We start from the raw sequence: 22359 nt of genomic DNA on the forward strand, positions 1-22359 counted from the left end.
GTGGTTTTGGCTATTGAAATGTTCTCTCTTTTTTTAATCAGGGTCACTGCTATTACCACGGCAATGTACGAGGGTACCCTGATTCTGCAGTCAGTCTCAGTACCTGCTCTGGACTCAGGTGAGCTCGATTTTCGGTAATACTTGAGCTTCTTAAGAAACCGTCCTAGCACCTGTTGCATTTTTGTTTTGCCCTTTTAAAAGCGTACCAATATATTTATTTTTAAATGTTGCTACAATCTGTGTAAAAGCATTTTTGCTGTAGCTTCCCCGAAGAGGATAACACAAAAGATGATACAATATGGGGGTTGTCCCTGTGGCCCCATGTGTTTCTGTATTCTTTTCGGGCAGTGCGGTGCTCGCTGTGTGTTTGGGCTGTCCAGTCCTCAAAGCTGCTCCGCTGGTGGTGGCAGGACTGTGTGCAGCTGCTAACTTGTGCCTCCTCCGGCAGCCTAGTCGTCAGGAGAATCACTTCCTAAACGCGGCTGTGGAGCTCAATAAATTGTGTTCATGGCAGGTATGATGCTCCGCATTAGTATTTTAGCTACTTGTTAACAGAAAAGTTACAGATTCACATTGCTGAAAGCAAAATCTCTTCCGAGTTTGAGAAAGGAACAGGCTGACAACGTTTTAAATACACAATGGACACAGCTCAGGAAACAATTATCTTCCTTACTTGGACAATGAGGGACTGGTATTTACTCACAGAGCTGTTCCAAATCACAGTAATTAACTGTAAATTGGCTCTAGTGTTCTCCCTGGAAAACCCAGTTTTCCTGTCAGATTTCCAGCTGTCTCAACCTTTTCTGGGTTTGTTTAATTTATCTGCAAACAGCATGAGTAGCTGGAGTTTTTTTCCCTTGATTTTATATTTTGCGTGATAGTATTATCAAGGCCTTTATACTGGAGTTCTGGGACGAGCAGCAGCAGAGAGAATAAACAGTTTGCTACCAGGACTCCTCTCCCCGCTGGAGGGACCCTCTCGCTGCGCCTGGGAGGTTCCAGTGGTGCTTTCCAGCAAGGAGAGGGGTTTTGTGGGTGCTTGGTTATGTCTCTGGCATCTTCCACAAGCTTCCGCTAATTAACCCGTCRTGCGGGCTATGGCCGTCAGCATTAGCCAGTCATTCTCACAGTGTGCAAAAAAAATAGCGCAATGCTCTCAGTATTTTAATCACTGTTAAAGCGATTGCGTTGCTGCGAGGTCCGCAGAGGTAGGGAAAATTTGCGCCGTGTGAAACAGGGTCTGTACCAATGTTTTGTTCCAGAGCTACTTAGAAAATGAAGAGCTCCCAACAGAAACGACTCTTGTCAGCACTAAATGCATTTTCTTTCTTCCTGAATTTTCTCGTTCTCTCCTTACGCTCCCAGAGTTGGGCTCCCAGAGTCGTTTCCCTGTATTAGCTAGCCAGGTACTGCAAGGCAACACACGCTGGCAGTGACATTCTTCTCTCACCTGGCACTGTTGCAAATAAATTCCCAAAGTACAAGCTGACAGTATTAGACTCCTTCCCTGCAGAACAAGTGTAGCAGCATTTTTGTCAGGACAAGCCTTCATAAGCTTCCCTACCGATGCGTGTTTCTCTCCAGCAGGAGAGCACCGGAGGCTGAGGATATGTCTCGGTATCCGTACCCGTTCAACTGCTGCATTCACCGCTGAGGCTAGTCAAGAGAGTGTCCATGAGCGATAACAGTTTTGTGATAAAGGTGCCTGTTGACTTACTCCACAAAACTCATTTCACAGCCTGGTAGCCAATAGTAATAACTTCCAGTCATTATCTGTGCTTGATTTGAGCCAGGGATGTCTAGTGGAAAGGCTACATAATGTACTGTCAGCTCCTTTAACCATCCAGGCCCTCTCATTAAACGTAATTAGGAATAAAAGGGCAGGTGGAGTGAAGTCCTAAGTACCGGCGATGAAGTCCTGAGAGCTCTAAGCGTCTTTCAGAATCAGGCCCAGAGGTCACAGTACACCTCTTCCATCAAAACATTTTTGATAAGATATTATTGTAGCAATATGTCCCTTGAGAATTTGGGTGGAAAGATTTACTGCACATGATCGAGTCTGAAATAATATGAGAAGAAATGGGACAGTTCAGACTACTTCACACCTTACTTTTCTGGCAACTTTTCTGGTATTACAGCTTGAAAGAATAGTTATGTATATGAAAACTTTGCAAGGGTGCAAAAGATACTTGAAAAATATGTGGGAGTTTCAGAGCTAACACAGTCACGCAGCGATGTTCTGGGTCTTGAGACTGAATTTAGGTATCTGATATTCAGACTGGAATTCAAAAAGAGTGAAGGCAGGCAGGCACTTCACTCCCTTGCACAGGGACTGGATGTCTACGGAAGGGACTAAACAGCAAGCCTGTGTGCTGCCTGAAGGGGTGCCTAGACCAGCTGGAGGCGAAGAAGAGAGTCCCGGAAAGCCAGCTCTCTCCCCGGCTGCGATTCCTCCCCGCAGCCTGGGGCTGCATTAAATGGGGGCAGGACTCGCTGCTGCAGTCTGTGCCGTGCCACCGCTCTTGTTCCTGGGATGGTGTCCTTGCCACCGACTGGCTGGAGAAGGGACGCTTGCTTTTTCCACCGCGTGGAAAAGCCTGCAGGCTCCAGGGGTAAAGACAGGAGCCAGAGGGTGACCAGGAGCCCTAGGAGAGGACAGTCCCTGGGGAGCAGCCTCTTCACTAGCAGAAGCCTGTGGAAGGAAACACTAGTCTAGTTCTCAGAGAGTCTGTTCCTGGCTTGGTGACAATTTCTAAGTCGATTGGACAAATCCCTCAGCTTTTTTCAGTCTCAGTTTCTCCATCTGTGAAATGCATTTAATGAATCTTACCTACCTCACATGGCTGTTGCGAGAGGCTCAAGTTTAAGTGCCTTGAAAATGTCTAATGAAAGGAAGTGCAAGCTGTTAGCTCATTGAAATCTCAGAGCGCTAATATCCTCCCACTCTCACTGGACAGGCATCTTGGGCATCGCTCCATGTGGGGAGGGGTAGGAATCATGTCTTTTCCCCCAGATTAGGAGAGATCATTAAAAAACATGAAACTAGTCAGAAAGAATAGGTTCCACATTTTAGAGTGCTCTGAAGCCTGAGTGCTCAGCAGTAGTCAAAAAGCAAAGAGGATCATAGGAATTACTGAGACAGAAATAGAGAATAGAACAAAAACCATCATTACCACTTAATAAATCCATACCGCACTCACATCTTGAATTCTGCAGGCAGTTCTTGTTTTCCCATCGCCATCCCCATCTCAAAAAAGGAAACATTGTATTTAGAAAAGATACAGAGAAGGGCAAAAATGATGATCAAAGATATGAGCAGCTTTTATCCAAGCAAAGAAAATGGAATTGGATTTGTTAGTTTTGAAAAGAGATGATGGAGAAAGGGGTTATGATGAAACTAGGTTTAATGTCATGCTGAGTAGGGGACAATTGCTGAATATTTTTCATAATCCCAGAATTAGGTTGCATCATATGAAACTTTGGAGCAAAGAACAGTACTTTTTCGTTCATCACGTAATGAAGCTGTAGAAGTCGCTGTCAGAGGTGGTTGTCAATATCAAAAGTATCAGTAGATTCAAAACAGGATGGGAGAGTTTGCRGCGGGGGAAGCCTCTCCAAGACTATCAAGCGCAAGGATGTCCCCGAGTCTCAGGGTGTCGGAGCTGGGAGTATGGACTGGGGCGTGCTTGTTCTGTTCTTGCACTGTTCCCCTAAGTGCCCGCTGCTGGCCAGAATCGGAGGCAGCATGCTGGCCTGGAGTGGCTTTGCTCTGACCTAGTATGACCACAAAGTTCTTACACACAGYCCAGCCCCATGGCTAAGCATCTGAGATGCATTATTAGCTTATAAATATGACATGATTAGTCTGCCTATCATAAGCTATGGAAAGAATAAAGTGTGAAATATGCAAACTAAGACAGGTTTGACTAGTTTACGCTTTTGGGGCAGATAGAGAGGACAAGATATAAAGATAACTGAGAAGCAGACTCAGTTCTCTTATACACAGACGCTCACATATTCCAGCTATGATACATCCTCTCAGACATAACAGTAGAATATCTCACTTCATATAGGATTACAGTGGCATAAATAGTTGGACTGACACTGATAGCTGCCTGAAATGCAGGTTAGAGGAGAATGTAATCRTGCCATAATCCGTAGCCTGCTAGCTTCTCTGGAGGAGGAAGAGCTGAGTGGCAGGGAGGAGACAATATATGCCTAATGCACGAAATGGGAACAATGGATAATCAGGATTTCCGGCGCTTCCATCTGGGTGAGAAAGCCAATTAGGTTGTCAAAACTCGTGGGAAGGTGAAAATACAACAAAGTCATTTCCTTCCTGTCCTGTGGAAATACCCTTCTGTTTATCTAGCTCAGAGGCTCTTCAAGTTTATTAGCGAATAAGTGAATCCTCCATACATAATTTTAGCCTCTAACCATCACATATGCTTCTTCAATCATAAATTTGTATTCACCTGAATGCTTTTTGCCCTATTACTTYCTCTGCAAGCGCACAAGGTAGCATATACATACAAAATCACAGCCTAGAGAAGAGCACAAATTCTGKGCTCTGCATGCTGAAGTTCAAGGGCTGGCAGGTAGCTTGAGACCTCCCCTGAGACCTCCCTGGTGGTGGGAACCTGAGAGAGGTTCTCAGAAGAGCCTCAGTGGCTTAAGGATGCAGGTCTCACAGGAATCCATTTCTTACTAAAATACCTAAATGCTCTAGAAAATCTTAAGAATCTCTGCAAGTTACCTAATTGCCAGATAATCAGCACATTCACACATGCAAAAAATATTCAGTCCTTGTCCAGCCTCATCAGCAACTGAAGGGTGCTGTGTCCAAGATGACAGTGACAGGGATAAGGCCACAGAGAGTGATTTTTAATGGCATTACATGGCTATGCTACACAAGGCTGACAGTATTAGAACCATCCATTTGTCAAATGGTTTGGCTGAACCCGCTGCATCCTAGACAGTCAGCTGAAGCAGAGATTTAATTATGACACTCCAGACATCAACTATTTAAGAAAAGAAATGGAAGTAGGAAACCAGTGAGAAAAAAATTAAATTTCTCATAACTCCTCAAGCATGGCTCCCTCACAGAAGGCGTGATTTTATCCAAAAAAGAGATTATGTGAAAATCCCAGCTGAGAAAAGCAAGGGTTTGGATATGTGCTTTTTCTCCAYACTTTCTGAAGAGCTTTTAGTTCATGTAAATATCTTGCATGGTTTGTAAGTTATCTGACCATGAAACTACCAGAGGTTTTTGAGCTTAATGTTAGAAAGCATTCAGCTTCTGGGGTTGAATAGCTTCTCTATGCTGTTTGCTCAAAACGTTAGCGGCTCCTGGATCACTGCTTTGGTCTGAGATGAACATTAGATATGTCCGTTCGTTGTCTGACGTAATCCCCCAAGGGTCACTGCTGCCGCAAGGACAAGGGTAAGAGACTGCTCCTTACCCAGCTGTTTGCGTCTGCCCCTTTCCCAACAGGTCGGCGTCCTGTCAGCACTTACTAAAAAAGAAAACTGAAAATTCTTCTATACATTTTGCAGCTTGAAAAAGCTTCTTATGAGCCATAATATGATGTGCAAATTTGAATCAAGCTTTCTTTCACTGTTATGCCGTTTACTGCTATAAAATACACTCACTAAATTGGCGTTGTTGCCAGTATCTCTTTCCTCCTTCATTTTCCTCTATTCTCTGTCTTGTCACCCTGCAAACTTTGTTCACATACGACACTTTCTCTGATAACACAACTAGTGTTTCTCACCTCCCCAGAGCTGGACATGAAATTGCATTATCGCTTTCAACTCAAGTAACTCCCTGCTTAAATTCCAGGCATCAAAGTTGCAGACCTTTATGCATTCACTCTGGACAAATCTGTCTTGCCCAGAGAAAGGATTAGCATACCTAACTGCGTGTTACAGTAGTCTCTGGGTATGACTACGTTTTGCACACTGCACTGTAGAATTGATTTTAAGATTAATGTAAGGCATTGGCTAGAATAACATGTTTATTTGATTAATGATGTGTCTGAGTGAGAATACCTCTACCACTACTGCAATATGTAAACCCAATAATGCTGCTGCTTTAACTTCCTTTTGAGATTTTGGCCTGTGTTGATTTGGGTCAGATTTGTTATTTTAAGAGAATTCTGGTGGGCAGTATAGAAGAATAATAGCAATACTTGGTCTTCTGTAGTGCTCTTCACCAATAAATCATTATTATGTGCAGTCACTACAATTTACCCCATTTTACAGATGGGGAGCTGATGCACGGAGAGGGGAATTGCCGATCCAAGGCTGCCTGGGGCAGTGGTGGAGACAGGAGAACCTCTGTCTCTGGAATCCAGGTCCCGTTGTCTGTGCTTCTCAGTCTTTTTAAGTTAAAGCTTTCTGAAAATATCTAAAGACTACCTAGCCCCTTGGAAAAACAGTTCAGAGATCATCTAGTTCAGTTATCCCAATAGTATTCATTTGCAACTAACTGAAAACAGACTAAAACTGAAGTTTTCATTCATTACTTCAGTTTTCCTCCTCTTTTGGTTGCTTGCCTGCTTACATGCCTGGGAATCTGTTGTATAAAGTCCTGGGAATGCAGGATTTATAAGAAGAATAAATAAAAAAGCCTTATCACTTTACAGGTCACCTTCTAATACCAGAAATGTTGAGAAACACAACACTGAGTAACTGCTATAACTCCATTACAGGCATCACRAGAACAATGCTCCGAGGCCACATTGCTCAAAATCTGTTATCTGTTCAGCTAAAACCCTCATGGAAATCAGGGGTATAGCTGTGAGACTGGGCCCTGTATTTGGAGAACTGATACACTCTTAGATTAAAGTCTTCCACAAATGCTACATGACTTCGCCGTTGCAGACAGCCTTCACTGCATGCTCATCGCTTGAGTGATCTTTCACATTRGCCCACTCGTATGGGCGTTGGCAAATACGTGTTGTGTCGGGGTCTACGCTCACACAGCTGCTTTGCATCCTGGCACAAGGGCCAGGTGCTTCACAAATCCTGTCGGTTTTTAAGTAGCACGTGAGTACTGCATAGACTTTACTGTGTCTCTGGACAGAGATAGTTAGACTCAGTGTGAATAAGTGGTGTGCAAGTGTGACAGCCCTCTGGTCTAATTATTTTCTTACAAACCAAAGACATCTACATTCTTCTTCCAATGGTAATAGGGCTTTTTATTATTATTATTTAGAAATGAGTATAACTTTGAGCTTCATTAAAACCAAATGTTTAATTGCATTCATGGATATCAGTTTTATTGATTTACTTAACAACTTTCCCCTTACAGTACAGCAGAATAATATATCACAGTTTCATATACTGCTGTCCTAGCCAAGTTTTACTTCAGCGTCACAATTTCTCAGACAAGTATGCATTGATGGTTTATGTTGGCAGGGCCTTTGCTTCTGCTGACAAGTTGGAAAAGAAAAATCCCATTTATATTTTGAGATTTCCTAAAGCCTGTTGATTTATGAAATTCAGCTGGCCTTGCATTAGGTTTTGCTTTATTTTGTTTTTTCCTTTCTTTTCTTTTTAAAGAAAAAAACACCCCATTTGAGTTTATCATGTACTTAAGTAGTGGAGTTATTCCGTCTAATTGCATTTCCCCAGTTGAGAGATTCCTGGCAAGTTAAGCAGCAATTAGTAACAAATTAATTATTTCAAGTTAGATTTTACAGAGCTCCCACCACAGTCCATCCCATCAGCAGGTTCTCTGYGTGTCCGTATGGCCTACGGTAGGCAAATACCAGCGAGCTTGTGCTTAGGGTTGATTAGGAGCAGTGTGGATGTGGTTTATTTGGTGCCGAGCACCAGACACAAGCGGAGTTCAAACCCTGCTGCGAGGCAGAGTAAAATATTAGCTCAGGCTCAAGACCACACTAACGCAGCTTCCAGTTGGCACCGAGCCTGCGAGCTGATGTCTGGACATGCTGTATGGTATAATTCTATTTTCTCCCTCTCTGCTACTGTCGATGAAGAGGAGGGCCTGCTTGTTTTAGACAGGGGTTGAATTGTCTCGGCTCGTTCCTGGTGATGGTGGAGGTAAGATTACAGTGTGGAGCTGCTCTGGGAATGGGGTGAGGGTCAGTTCCCACCACTGGGCATAAACGGAAAGGTTTGGGGAGCAGGGGCCTGCAGGGGCCAGGAACCACCTGGAAAAGATGTACCATCTTCTGGGAACRTGCTGACACAGGAGTGTGGGAGAACCATCTTCAAGAGGAGACACAGAAGCAGTGTAGGAGTAACAGAGCCTGTTTTGAAAAGCCTGACAGAAATGCAGAAGGAAAAAAAGTAATTATGGATTTATTTTGTTTGCATCAAATTCTGAGTACTGAAAGACTGGCAGGTATTGTTAATTTTACCCTGCCACGCCAAAAAAGAAAGGAACCATAGTTTTTGACTAGCTATATTTTTAAGGTGCTGTGTTTGGCCCCTATTCAATGGGGAAAAATGCAATAGCAGGAAAAGAAAATTAGTCAAAAACAGAAAGTGGGCCAAGATAATTCATATTTGATATTCATTATCTTATTACRGATGGTCACGAGCCAGGTGCTGATATCCTGTAGGCTGTACTCAAAGGATAAGGGTGCATTAAATGAAATGTATATTTTCCTTATGTTGAATCTGCACATTTTTGACCATGGGATTGCTTCGTATGCAAAGGTAAAACTGTTCTTAAAGGCTCGTGCTGTCACAAGAGAGATGGGAATTTCAGTGACAAGTAGAATTGACTGTCCTTGGTTCTGRTGTGCTCAGTAGAAAATAAAATTAATCACTCTGGTATCTGCTCATTTGTCCATATCGCCTTGAGCTAAGTAAAATGAGCGGAAAAGAACTGGTTAGTGACTTTAGGCAGTGGTTGGGTATACAAGGTGTGCACTTGGAGACCTGGCACTGATGTTGCATGTTTCTGCTAGGAATTCTTAGCACCAAAATGCTGTTTTGTTTTTTTTTAAAGAGTTTTACCCAGCAATAGGATACTATTAAATCCCTCCCTTCTTAGTGTAAATAATTAAGAAAATTATATAATTTTTTTAAAGTGAATGTTCTAAGCAGGGTGAAGTTTAACATTAAAAAACAAAAACACTATRTGTTTATGCAGTTTTAGATTTGTCAGTAAAGGGAGAGATGGTCAGGCTGGCCCATTTCAAACATGACTAACAGGGTTCTGCCTCCACTGCTGGCTCCAGCAGCCTCCCAAATTAAATGATTAATTGCACAAGGGAAAGATGACAACCTTTATTTAATTATGCTGATTACAGAGTTGCTGGTTATCAGAGTAAAGGGAATAYGTTGTCCTCGTTTCCTGAATTCTTAAAGGAATGAAGTAGATCTAACCTAATTTCTTGGAGTTGTATGATGTAAGGTTACTCAAATCATGGGGCAACTTCCTTGGAGGTCTCTGCCGTGTCATTCAGGCTGTAGTGCCTTAGCTATGGCTAAAAGGGTTGCTGTGGTAGTTTAGTACTGTTTTCCATCTATGACATATTTAATTATCAAAGTGTTTTCAGAAACACTTAATCTACAACCATGCCTGCATGCTGGGTAAATAATATATCTTACCTGACTTGCCAGGGGTACTAAGGAAGCTGCAGATGGATTGTCAGACTCTGAGTCTTTGTGCAGATCGGTAAATTATGCTCCTTTCTCGTGTGACAGTTCTGTGAATGCTATAGCACGGCCTTTTTAATATATTCTAACTACAGTTAACAGAAAAATGTTTGTTTATTGGCTTGGCTGAATTGAAGTTAACGATGTTTTGTAGCAAAACTGTATTGTCTGTTGGCTTCGAACCAAAGTTTCAGTTAATGGGTTAGGGGGCCAAAGACTTTGAGTTTCTTAATCATATCTTTCTGTTCTATCTAGGACAGCTTTTTCCTAATAATTTTTTTTTTAATCAGTATTTATGGTGTCATTAACCTGCTGCTGAGTCTCTGTTTGTTTTTTTTTAAGCATTCTGCAGAGAAATTGTATAGAGACATGTGAGATACGTGCTGGTCTCACAGTGGTTGTAGTATCTCATTTTTGTTGCAGTACAGACAAGAAATAAAAACAGCAAACACTTCCTATACACCAAAAAGACACGCTAATGAAATGTAGCAAGGTTTGGGCTGAAAATGATAGCTGTTAATAGCATATATAGACAGTGTAGAACAGATTAAAGGAGGAGCTGAGGAAGAATGTCTTTGCCAATTACAAGTTCCATAGGAATTTTAGGCAGAATGTTATTATTACTGCTGAAACAGTGCTTAGGGATTCACGCCCACATAATTTAAAGATATGTAAGAAATTAGTAATGCAATGCAGTTTTAATTGATGAATACCTGCAACACCCCTGTAAGTAAATTTTTATCCATAGTTTACAAAAGAGAAATGGGTTTTAAAGGATGCCTTTCTGTGCCTACACAGTTAGCCCGCAGAACCTGATCTCCAGTGCCATGCAGTAACTGTCTGGCACTCTCCCCCTTGGTTGTCACTGTGTGCTCAGGATGAAAGTTAGACTCTTGTAAGTTAGACACTGAATACTAAATTCCTTCTTCTTACTGTAATTTCTACCTGAGGCCTGGCTTTAAACCTAATTCATGCTTTCTAAGGGCATGCCAGTCCTAATGTAAAGCACAGCAGTCGTCTTATTCTGTGGTCCTTCCTGCAGTTGCAGTCATGATTACTAGTTCAACCAGCGTTGATGGAGATTGCTCTACTCAGGGCCAGATAGTTGCGGACATCCTGTCCCCGTGCGTGCAGATCACAGGGACCGTGCCACGCTGCTCACCTGCCTTGCGCTGAGCTGGAGGAGCATCTCTGCAGCCTTATGCCAGTGGCCTGCCTCAGCAAGAGGACTCCAAAACAAATCGCTCTTTTGTCAACATTGTTGTGCTGCAGCAGCTCAGGGTAGCTGGGCAGGACCCAGCACAAGAGTCCAAGCGCAACTTTTACTGGGTGAGTTGTCAGCTGTGTGCAGTGAGAGTGGGTTTGGATTAGGAGGCAGCACATGAAGCCCAGAATTGGTTACGTGAATAGGTTCTTCCACAGGTTTGCACAGGTGGTGCAAGTTGTTGTTGTATGTGTTTCTAAACCCTTATTTCCTCTTTGCATGCTGTAGCTGACAGTAATGCAACAAGAGTTTTTTCATTAATGGAAAATCTTTGAGATCCTCGGATGGCGGATGGTATTGCAATAAAAATAATTATTCTTGGGAGCAAAATGTGTTAAACAGGAATCCATTGGTGAATGTATTTGAGCTTCATTTTAGCACCCCACTATGCAACATTTAATAATCCATTTAGATACTGCAGTGCATCTTTTATCTGGCAGATTTTTTGCTTGCATCAGCATTTGGTTTAAAAGGTATAATGCACACTGCAGATCATAATGCATACTTTCACTCTGTACCTTTTCTTATAAAAGCATTTTACCACATTTCTGTTCCTTACTGTTTGCCACGGCTCCTCAGAAACACATGCATTGTGACTCCACTCAGCAGTGGCAATGCATCACTGGAAGAACAGAAAACATAAAACACAAATGTAATTTTACTCTACAGCACAGCACTTCAGAAGAGGAAAATTTTCTTTGAGCCATTGCTTCTTGTAAAGTACAGTATGCTGCAATGACAAATATACAACTTTGATGCCTCCTGCTCTACCCAGGTGTGACACTGTAAATCAACGTTTTGCTTTTTCATACTCTGTCATTATTAAAACCTGTTGTAACTTTGTTGAAAACAAACATACATTAGCACTTGAAAGCCATGCATCTTACTCTGCTCTCTTATGTAACAGGGGAATTATTGTATTTGAAAACAAAAGCTACATTCTGGAGCCATTAGAAGGTGCTGCAAGTGAACACAAGATCTACCGATCAGAGAACTTGAAAATTGCCCCAGGATCTTGTGGCCACCATTTGGACCTTTCCACCATGAGGGCTGATGACACRCCACACCATTCTCAAGCATTTGCTGGCAGGGTAGGTGGATGATGCAGTTTTATGTTCCTGGTTTGCTGAGTACCTGTCTGGTAGCATTTCCGTATTACTGTCCGCCATAACTTTGTTCCAAGCTCAAGAGCTRCTCCTTATGATTCACAAAGACAGTTTTTAAGTGGTTATCATTCCTTCTCTGCTACGTAGGTCTAGATTACAGGTTTCCCAAGAAAGAGTTCTGCCTTGGAGAAGGGCAGTAGCTAGTGCTGCTGTCCTTCGCTTAGAGGTCAGTTGTGATCTGCTCAGGGGTTGGATGGGCTGTTCCCTGCATGTTTCAGTCCTGCTGCATTGGCTTTCTCCATGAGCTAATCCTCAAGTTTCTTATATTCCTGCTGAGCAAATCATTAAACCATATAGTCACTTCTGTTGAAGTCAGGTACTTAAGTACATGCTTAAAGTTAGGCAAACATGATTTGCTAAAGCTTTAGTACTTTTTCTTGCTCTTGCTTACGTAACTTTTTTTTAACTCTCTTTCTGGTAATGAGATGGCACAGAAAAGTGTGTGGTCTCATATTATGGTAATATATTTTGATTCATGTTCCAGTTATGATTATAGCAACAATTTATGACCCCATAAGAACACTGAGCTATGTCTGGAATAGTTCTTGCCCACCCAAGATGGAAAAGAACATGATAGCTATGATGCTTTGCTAATAATATGTTTTGAAACTTAAATGAACCTTTAATTCTAGTAGGAAAGTATTCTATGCAGACAAAACAAATTCTCACCATTTTATTCTACAGATGTATTATTGTAATTGTTTTTATATAGGAAGAAATGCTCCTAACGTAAAATGCATCTAGCTAATGGAAACAGGAGAAAATGAAAAGAGCTACAAAGCAGGAAGAAGAAATACACTAACAAATTCATGTGCATATTGRATGGGGAGTGTAGAAAAGACTGGTTTAGGTGTTCAAAATTATACAATGGTACAAATCTGCCCTCCAAGTTTATTAAATGTGGCATGTTAGGATTTATAGTCACATATACTACTAAGCCTTTGCATCAAGTTAATTGTTAAGGAAAGCAAACTAAATGGCATCRCTAGGTATTATTTATGTAGTGGGATTAAATTATTTTACATTGGAGGAATATTAAACAGTACATCTCCAAATTTCTTTTTGCCCCATAAATATTTCATTAGCTATTATATGTACTATTTTATGGGGTAAGCTTATTTCTGAAAATGCCTGAAGTCTATAGGTTGAAAGTGCTGGCATGTATCTGAAAAGAAATTTGTTTATGCTTTCTGATTAAATATTCCTTATTAACATTTCCTAATATTTTATGTAGATGACATGAGCTTTCTGTTCTTTCTGGGAAACATGTGGAATATCAGAATAAAGCCATGGCCTTTCAGCCCGTCCTTCTGTAAACACAACTATAACCAAACACAACTAACCAAAATGTGCTTCCTTACAGTGAAGCTTCAAATATCTGTATAGGTTTATACACTGTGCTAGAGTGTTTTTGCAGACCATAGCAAAGCTTAGAAAACTGTATTTTCGGATAGAGGGGACTATTTAATGTGACTGTAAAAGTACTTTCTAAATCTTTGTTAAGTCTGTCCCAAAATATTTAGTAACTTTTAACTAAGGTTTGCTGACGTTATCAGTTTAACACTAGGTAATGGAAATAAAAAGTGTGCATATAACTAGCTGATATAATCAAAGTAATTTTACTGTTGCCCTCAAGTTTCTTACATTTTGTTCATGGCTTCAACTACATGTCAGAATTCACCTTAAGTATCTGAATAACATTTTTTACTGTGGCTCAGTGGACATAATTATAAAACCTGTCAACGTACATATCATATAGGTAGGTAAAATATATATAATGAGTATGTTGGATAAATTTCTAATATATGAATTTTGCAACTTGTCAAAAGTAATCTGGGGAGTGAATTTTCACATGTCAATGTTCTCATCAGCTAAATAGACTGTCAGGATGCATTGAGTATAGATGACCTGCAAAACATGGGAAAACAAGCCTATTCCAAATTATAGTGGGTCACAGAAGTAAGCAGAAATACAGTCTCAGCTTTAGTGCACTACGAATATTTTGGGTTTCTTGGAGGGTTTTGGAGGGCTTTTTCTTTTTTCTCTGACCCTTCACTCAGCTGCACCCAATGCTTATTGAGCTGAGCTGAAACATTAGATCAGTATATCACAAGGTTAGACTAGCCTTTGGTTTAGATTTAAGTATGGATGGACGATGGAACAAACAGCAGAGACCCTCTCAGCTTCCCAGATCCAAACACGAGGTATCATCGGCCAAGTCAGATAATATAGCAGAAATCTGGTGTGTAAGACAGCCCCTACAGTACRTCTTTCCAGCCACATAAAATAGTCATTTTGGTGGTGTTGGAGAGCTACAGATCAGGCTGGTCAGTCGTGTGTGGTCAGCGGATCATGGAGAAAGAGAGAAGCTGCGGCACGGTGCCGGGAATCCAAGCTGTACCAATTCCCAAGCAAGGGAACATGAGGAAGGACTACATGAGGATGGGGCAGCAGCTTTGCAGTAGGATCAGGCATGGCAGAAGTGGGGGAGGAAGACAGCAGCAAATGGAACAAAGTATATTTTCTTCCATTCATGTCTGTCTGTCATGGCTGTATTATTGACTCTCCGTTTTAATTCCGAATGATTAAATCAGGAAATGGATTGTGCAGTGATGCAGTTGGCTGCAGAAAGCAAGCTGAAAGAAGTGATAATTAGGTACATTTTATAAATAAATATTGTATCCAAAGAACACACATAGCCTTTGGGCAAATCACAGGAATGGATTTGTTATGCTAATCAGTCACCAGAGGCTCATATGATTATACCACGCTAGCCAGTTTCTCTTAGGCTAAATCTCTGCAGTCCAGGCGAATTTACTTTTGGTTAAAAGTAAACGGTGCAAACTGACTGATGTAACAGAGCTCTTCTCATATCTTCATACCTGGGTTATCGTGTCTGATCTTTTACTCTTCAGCTGGAAGAAGGCTAGAGGCATCTTGGAGGTGCTTCTCTGATCAGGACCACATGAGAGATTTCTGGTCTGCACTGGAGCTGCAGCGTCTGAGAAACCAGTTCTGTCACAAACAAAACCCACGTGGCCATTTTTGTGCTTCCCTTATGTGGCGTCTCGCTTGTGTCCAATGCATTTTGCAGGGGTAAACTGAGCTCTGACAGAAAAGCCCCGGTAGCCTCGGATGGACTAGACTGCGACATGGCAGGCGCTTTCTATTGAACCTGCTGCTCTTGCAGGAGCAGCAGGAGGGAATGTGTGCTGGTTCGCAGCCCGGCGTGCTGCTTCGCACGGCTGCTGCCCCGTGCGGCAGACAAGGCACGGGCGCCTGTGCCAAGCCTACGCGCACACCGTCTCCCCATCGCGGTGACAGCTGCCTCCAGTACAGCAAAGAAGGTGACAGAGAATCCTAATGCTGGAAGAAATTGCGAGACTATCCACCCGAGCTCCTTTGTCAGGCCTCGGAATAAGTGTAATCCAACAAAGTGTTTATACCATCGACGTTTAGTTCATTAATGATATCTTCTGCTGCTTCCTCAGTTCAGAAATACTGTCCAAACTGAATTTATTTTTCAGTTTCAAAACTGTATAGCACTCCTAAATAGGAGATTTGTAATGCTGGAAAGTTAGAGTTGCGGAAGGCTGCGTTTGTCACGTCCCTCTAAACTTAACGCTTCTTGTGAAACATTCTGAATTGCGAATCGGTGGGTAACAAAGAGGAACGCGTTGGTGATGTGAGGAAGGCTTGCTGCAGTCGGGCTGGAAGGTCTGGCTGTGAGGTGCAGTACTGACTTAGCTTCTTAGGAAAATGCCTTGGGAAATGTACAGCTTGCCTTGGAACATACGGTTTGCACTGGAAAGCTTCAGTCATGTTTTAGGTTATAGAGAGTTAGTTCAAGACATCATAGTTACTTAGTAAGTCATACATCTGCTTAAAACTCTTAAGCTCTGGCATGAAGGTCAGATAAACTGCTGAGAGCTCTTTTCACCACCTGTCTTATTCCAGAAACAAGGGAGAAGCGGTAGAAGAGATGCTCAGCTGGCATAAATCAGAGAACCTTTGCAAACATTAATAGGTCACTTCAGTTTAGAATAGCAGAGGAGCAGTCGTATGATTAGTACTGTTACAAAATCATTTAATTTTCTGTAGTGATCTTTTTGCAGATAAGCATTATGATTAGATCTGCATTTAGAACTGCAAGTATCATGACATACTGTTGTATATGAAGATGCGGATGCAGGATTAAATGTATGCTTTTTATTTTGAGAGCATTACAGTTTGCTTCCTGAGACACTAGCAGTTCTTTCTGTTTTTTCCTGCAGTTATTCTTGGGGTTTTTTCCTATGTAATTTATCAGCTGCCCAATTGCTCTCCCCCTGCTTCACTCAGTATACCTTTATCCCTCATTTTTCTTAGCAGCCAGTTTGTCTATTTTGTGGAATGTTTGCTAAACGTTGTATTGTCATTTCTCTAAATGTACCCAGAGAAGAGCAAGGGTCTTTCTACTGCAGATGATATTCCCCTAGGAGGAAAGGATAACCCAAACATTTTAACTGCGGAAAGCTAGAAGGTTGTGAGAGACTTTGCACCACTTTCCTACTTGCTCTGATCAAATCTGGGTTGTTTTGAGAGCACCACATTATCTGTTTCTGTTCTGGTAGATAAAAGGATGACTTTCATGAGGAAAAGGAAAACAATAAAATGTATGTATGTAGTGAAACCTTTGGAAATCTGAGATGATGTGTATCTGCTTTTGCAAACACTGTCTTGGACTGAGGCAAAGCTGATTCCAAGGATGACTTACTGCAAAAACAAACTGCTATTTTCATCTTTTTTGTCAGTACAAGAGGGAGACTCTGAAGACGACAAAGTATGTGGAGCTTGTTATTGTGGCAGATAATCGCGAGGTAAGAAACTTTAAAATAAAAGGTATGGGAAGTACAGGTGGGAAACGGGTGGCTTAGTTTAGTTTTCGTGGTGCTGCAAATAATGTGCTTCAGATAATAACACGTGGTTCTCAAAAGTAATGCTTCTTACCTGACGAGCGCTAAGCAGTGGGCGGCCCTATTCAGATAACTGTAAGGCTGATATAGTCCCATGAAGGTCAACAGGAGTTTGCTGTTGGCCTTTGGTTGCCCTTTGTAATCCCCAAGCATCAGTGACAGTGCTGGCAAAGTAAGGTAGCTGTTGGGGGGAAATATTACTATATTAGTGCTGCAGCATATTGATCTTTTGCATTCTAAGTTTCAGAGACAAGGCAAGGACGTAGAAAAAATTAAGCAGAGGCTGATAGAAATTGCAAACTATGTTGATAAGGTAAGAACATTAGAATTATTTCACTTTTTCAAGCCTTACTACACTTCCTGAAGGATATTCCTGTGAAATCTATGTCACTTTCACTAGTAAATTAAAACAGATTCTAGAACTTAAAAATTACACTTTCACAGAGAGAAAAAGAGCTTGTCACTGAGGTTTGCTGGTAAAAATAAGTCCTACATTTCCAGTATTTCTTTTTTTACTAGATCAGCTATGAATCAGCTCAGATGTTCTGTGGCAGAGCCCAGCCTAATAGTAAGGAGAGCAATAGCAAGGAGGAGCAAGAGTTCTGTAACTGAAAACAGACCTTAGCTTAGTCCTGAAAAAATTCCTTTGTAAGCACAAAAGAACTTCCAAAGAATTAATTTAGGCGAAGGTACTTGCTAAAGATTGGGCCAGATGTACTGTTGTCGTGCCTGCTGAGAAAGTTTGCTGTCTTGGACAGTTTTGCCTTTACTACAGTATTTTTAGGTTACCCAGCACCATTGCAGACCCATCATTCCAGTAGTACTCCATGGACACAAAACTGTTTGTTTGCAAAAAGTGCAGAGAGGTGTGTGGTTTCCCCACGATTGCTTGTTCAGTGCCATGCTGTATGCRGCTGTGCTGGTAGAGGAGGAAGGCGGTGCGGGCGATGTGGTTTATYTTCCCAGCATCCCCTTCCAGTGCATCTGGCCCTACTCAAATCAGCAGCTTTCCCAGCTCCTGGCACTGGCTTTGCCGCATCTCTTTATCCACCCAGATGACTTTGTGCCGGTGTCAAAATGTGTGTTTGAGAGCCTGGCCACTGTTCGCTGTTCACCTCCACTGCCTGTGATAGGCCCACCAAAAACAGTGTCTCATATTTTCTGCTGCCTTATTTGAGGCGCTAACACATCTGCTGCTTTCCTAATACTCCAGTATTTCAGGATAATGTTTCTCTCCAACCAATAAACCCAAGAATGTAAACTTAAACTTTTGACATGTCTTTCAACATCCTAAGCTGTGAGCTCTCCTGTGCTCTAAACAGTGCTCAGTAACTATATGGAATACGTATATTTGTGGAGGCACTGTTCCTAAGGAGCTGCACAATTTAGCCCTAAGATTTTAATAACCTGGGAAGAGGCTTGTTCTGAGGAAGAATTTGGAGAAAAAAAAGTCATTTGCAGTATCAAGAGGTGTTCCAGTTGTAAGTCAACAAAGGAGAAACATATAAAGACACGGTCAATAAGCTATATAGCCCAAGGAACATAGCAGAATTTAAAACATGCTGTACTTAGGGAAGCAGGAGTTTATGGCTGGGTGAGAGCAGCAGTGTTTTGCCTGTGGAGATAAGGAAAGGGACATGCCCTGGCTTTTTGTATGTGAAGTAATTTATTGACAATATACGGTAAACTCTGAGTCCTCTAGGTGAAAGGCACTACAGTGTTTTTTGAAGAGATTAAAGTTTTCTTTTGCTGTGCTGTATGGTCAGAAAAATGAGGACTCCAGTAATGAAATTATAACTGAGAGAGTCTAATTTAACTGAGAACTTACCCATTGATGCTTCAAGGACAGTAACTCRAGGAGAAGCATTCTTGATTAAAAACAGGATGCTGAATAGACCTCCGCTTCTTCTGTAATTGTCTTGCTGACTTATTACTGGAGGAAGGGTGTTTATATGTTACCTGTTCAAAATTAATTTTGCATGTTACAATATATTTATGTTTTATGCTCAGTTTATGCTCAGTAAATGACAGYTCTGTCCAAACGACTGTAATGCACAAGGCAAAGATCTAATACATACTTTTCTCAGACTATCAGCCAAATCGGTACTTGATTGATTCTTGAGTCCTTCTTCACATTAGTCTTAGCGTAAAATTGTTATCACTGCTCCATTGTTAACTCTGCCCCAGCTCCCCTCTTGTAGCAACGGTGGCATTTACTAAGGTGATAATAGTTTATGTAGCCAACAGTTCTATGATTACTTGTTTTAAATCTGCTTTGAGCAAAACTCGGTGACGCTGATTTAATTTTCAGCAACTATTCTGAACCACGACTGCAGCAGAATACAGTAATACTTCTGCTTCTACCTCTTGACTTGCAGTGGTGCTAGTAACAGGGGGAAATTGTGGAGTGAGTCATCTGCGATAGCAATAAGTTTATGCAGAAAGTGGAGGGCGTATTAAGGTAGTTGCAACTTTTGGTCTTGAAGAAAGATATCAAACCTAGATGAGACATAGAGAAGTCACATGTATATGGATGTCTTTGAATGCCTTATGATATTTAGTTAGGTCAGAACTTAACCAATGTTTTCTCTACATCATAGATCATAGATTGTCTGAGTCCAGTCCTATAAGGTGCTCATTTTTGCCCTAGAAGAGGCAAAAGGGAGACTCTTGAAAGGGACTGTTAGGCCTCTGCAAAAGGGGTTTATATGCACATTATGCCTCTGTTGACATTTTCTAATCTAATGTGTTCTAAAACAGGTCTTAGCATGTATTTTTTCCTCACTAGTTCTATAGGCCACTAAATATTCGAGTAGCCCTGGTTGGCGTGGAAGTATGGAACGACATGGATAAGTGCTCTATTTCTCAAGACCCTTTCACTAGCCTCCATGAGTTTCTGGACTGGAGAAAGCTAAAACTACTACCTCGTAAACCCCATGACAATGCACAGCTAATAAGGTATAGTTGACCGTATATTTAATATTGGCTGGGATTTCAGTGATTCGAGAATAGCTGTACTGAATTCTTGTTCAGCTGTTAAGCTGTCGTGGTGAACATCTGTGCTCCTGAGGATTGAAGGCACTGCTTTGTCTTTCCATTCTGCAAACATAAGGGTACTTTGCAGGGCCCTTCAGCAGCATGGGCGGATGGTACAGATGAATTTCCTTTCATAGCTCTGCAATAGCTCTGTTACTTATAGGCCTTCCCTCTATACAAGTCGCATAGAATTGTGGATAGATTATAACCTGATAAATATTTTGGGTATGAATTCTCAACCAATTTAAGCTAGTCTAAATTTAAACTGTTACTGAAAGAGGTAGTCCTGCCCTCCCTGTGAAGTAGAGCTTTATCTGAAGCTGATCAGTTAGTAGGAAGACCTCAGTGAACTTTAAAATGGAGTCTAAATTGGTCAATTCATTTGTATTTGTAATTTAAAGTTTAAATGTTATATATCTTTCACCCTGTTGCTGTTTCCTCGATTAAAATAATTGAGTAAACATGCTCAAAGTAAGAGTACTCTTAAAAAAACACAAGTGAGAGAAGCACCTCTTTCTTGAACCAGACATCATTATGATCAATAAACCATTCTTTATACTATACAGGTAAACATACTTTATGTATTAGTAACTGGAAGGTGCTCTCTTTGCTCATTGCACAGATATTCTTACATTTTCTGTGTGAGAATAGAGTGAGCCCTTTCATATTGTCTATCACAAGATATTTGATTACTCTGCATGTCTATTAACGCTTTGTTTAGAATAATTTTATTGTAGGCAGACTATTATAATAAGTAGTATATAGACTTCCCACTGCATAAAATAACTCTTCCCTGATCTAGAGACATTTTTTATGTTTGTATTTGTATTCCCAGCTTCAGTCAGGGAAAAAAGAAAGGAAAAAAGAGTCCTGTTACAGCAGTAAATCTGGAGGATGGTGATCAAATGCATCTTTCAAGTAGCAGGAATGCTGTCATTGTCACTTTGGCAAGTCTGCATGACTAATCCATGCTTTTCATTGTTTTCAACTTGCAAATGTCCGGAGCTGACACATTTGAAATGGGATCTTTGTTTGAGACTGGCAAAAATACAAGACTGAAAATAGTAGGGCTCTCTCTTGACATTAAATGGTGATTCTGTGGTTCTTTTTCTTTACTGCCCTCCTGCAGTGGGGTGTACTTCCAAGGGACTACCATTGGCATGGCGCCCATAATGAGCATGTGCACTGCAGAGCAGTCTGGCGGGGTTGTCATGGTAAGTGTTAAAAGCACAAAAGTTGAAACTGGCCAACCGATGCAACATGTTCTCAAGGGCTGTAATAGTGAATTCCATACCAGAACATCAGCCTCTTCTGTCCCTTTTTCAGTCTCAGCCTTACCTATATCTACATGCAGCTTGCTTGTAAATGTTTTAAATCATAGTTTCCATAGTGAACAAAACAAAATCTTGCATTAAAATATAGCATGACCTATTTGCAAGAATCCTCAAAGTGAATGAAACTACTCCTAGTTATCAATAAATGAGGTGTAGAGGTACTGTGAAAGGTGAGAACCACGTATTTGTTATGCACCTGAGTATACTAGTGTAACATGCAACATCAGTCTGTACTGAATCTCTTATTATATTGATTTTGTTCTGCATTTACAGTTTCCTGTGTAAGGCTTTATTTTGTGTCTTTGCAGCAGAGTGGTTTTATTATATTGCCAGAAAACGAGCACAAACAGTGGCAGCATTTGTTCTACTTGCATCTCTCTCTCAAAGAGTATTACTGTTAGATTCTAGACACAATGAACATACAAGTAAGCATCTTAGCCAATATCTGATAGTGGTTCTGAAATACTTTATTTCTGGAAAAATGTATAAAATTTCTGAATTTTGAACAATGTTTTGGGCAAGGAAGGGTGGGGGAGAAGTTTTGAATAAACTAAGCTTTCCAATTCAAATACTTTAAATGAAATTAAGTGTGGAGTCTCAGAGCTATTAGGCTGCTAACAGGCTAAGCTGGTGACCTCAGAGCTTGGTAGCCATGACTCTCAGCTTCAGAGCACAATGCCAGGAAGCGGTAAGAACCTCTCAGATTTTCTCTGAGTTCACAGGAAGGCACCTGGTTTTCAGCACTTTTATGTTTTCTACAGTTCTGTCTAGACTTTATCCACCTTAGCTGATTTGGTGATTCTCTCCAGCTCTGCTGGACACTTCCACAGCAGATCCCTCGATAGACAAGGTTCAGGGGCTCAGGAATGCACAGTGCTCTTAGAGGTTGCATGCTGTCTGATTCCTAGTTCTTCAAAGCATCGTGGTGCTAACCTGGAGCCCAGGACAATAAGGTTTTTGCCCCA

At 41.3% G+C, this 22359-nt stretch overlaps 1 protein-coding gene across 2 annotated transcripts in view; it reads left to right on the forward strand.

The window, feature by feature from the left end:
• The window catches only part of ADAM12 (ADAM metallopeptidase domain 12), a 180807-nt gene that overhangs the window by 95483 nt on the left and 62965 nt on the right, over nucleotides 1–22359 (forward strand). For both annotated transcript variants that reach the window (XM_026065683.1, XM_026065684.1), the window contains exons 4-9: nucleotides 42–118; nucleotides 11811–11994; nucleotides 16863–16928; nucleotides 17266–17337; nucleotides 19813–19982; nucleotides 21190–21274. In XM_026065683.1, the coding sequence (XP_025921468.1) occupies nucleotides 42–118; nucleotides 11811–11994; nucleotides 16863–16928; nucleotides 17266–17337; nucleotides 19813–19982; nucleotides 21190–21274 (654 nt within the window). The remainder of the gene's footprint in view (nucleotides 1–41; nucleotides 119–11810; nucleotides 11995–16862; nucleotides 16929–17265; nucleotides 17338–19812; nucleotides 19983–21189; nucleotides 21275–22359) is intronic.

This window comes from Apteryx rowi, unplaced genomic scaffold (genome assembly GCF_003343035.1).
Source record: "Apteryx rowi isolate R43461 unplaced genomic scaffold, aptRow1 scaffold_23, whole genome shotgun sequence".
In the NCBI taxonomy this organism is placed as follows: domain Eukaryota; kingdom Metazoa; phylum Chordata; class Aves; order Apterygiformes; family Apterygidae; genus Apteryx; species Apteryx rowi.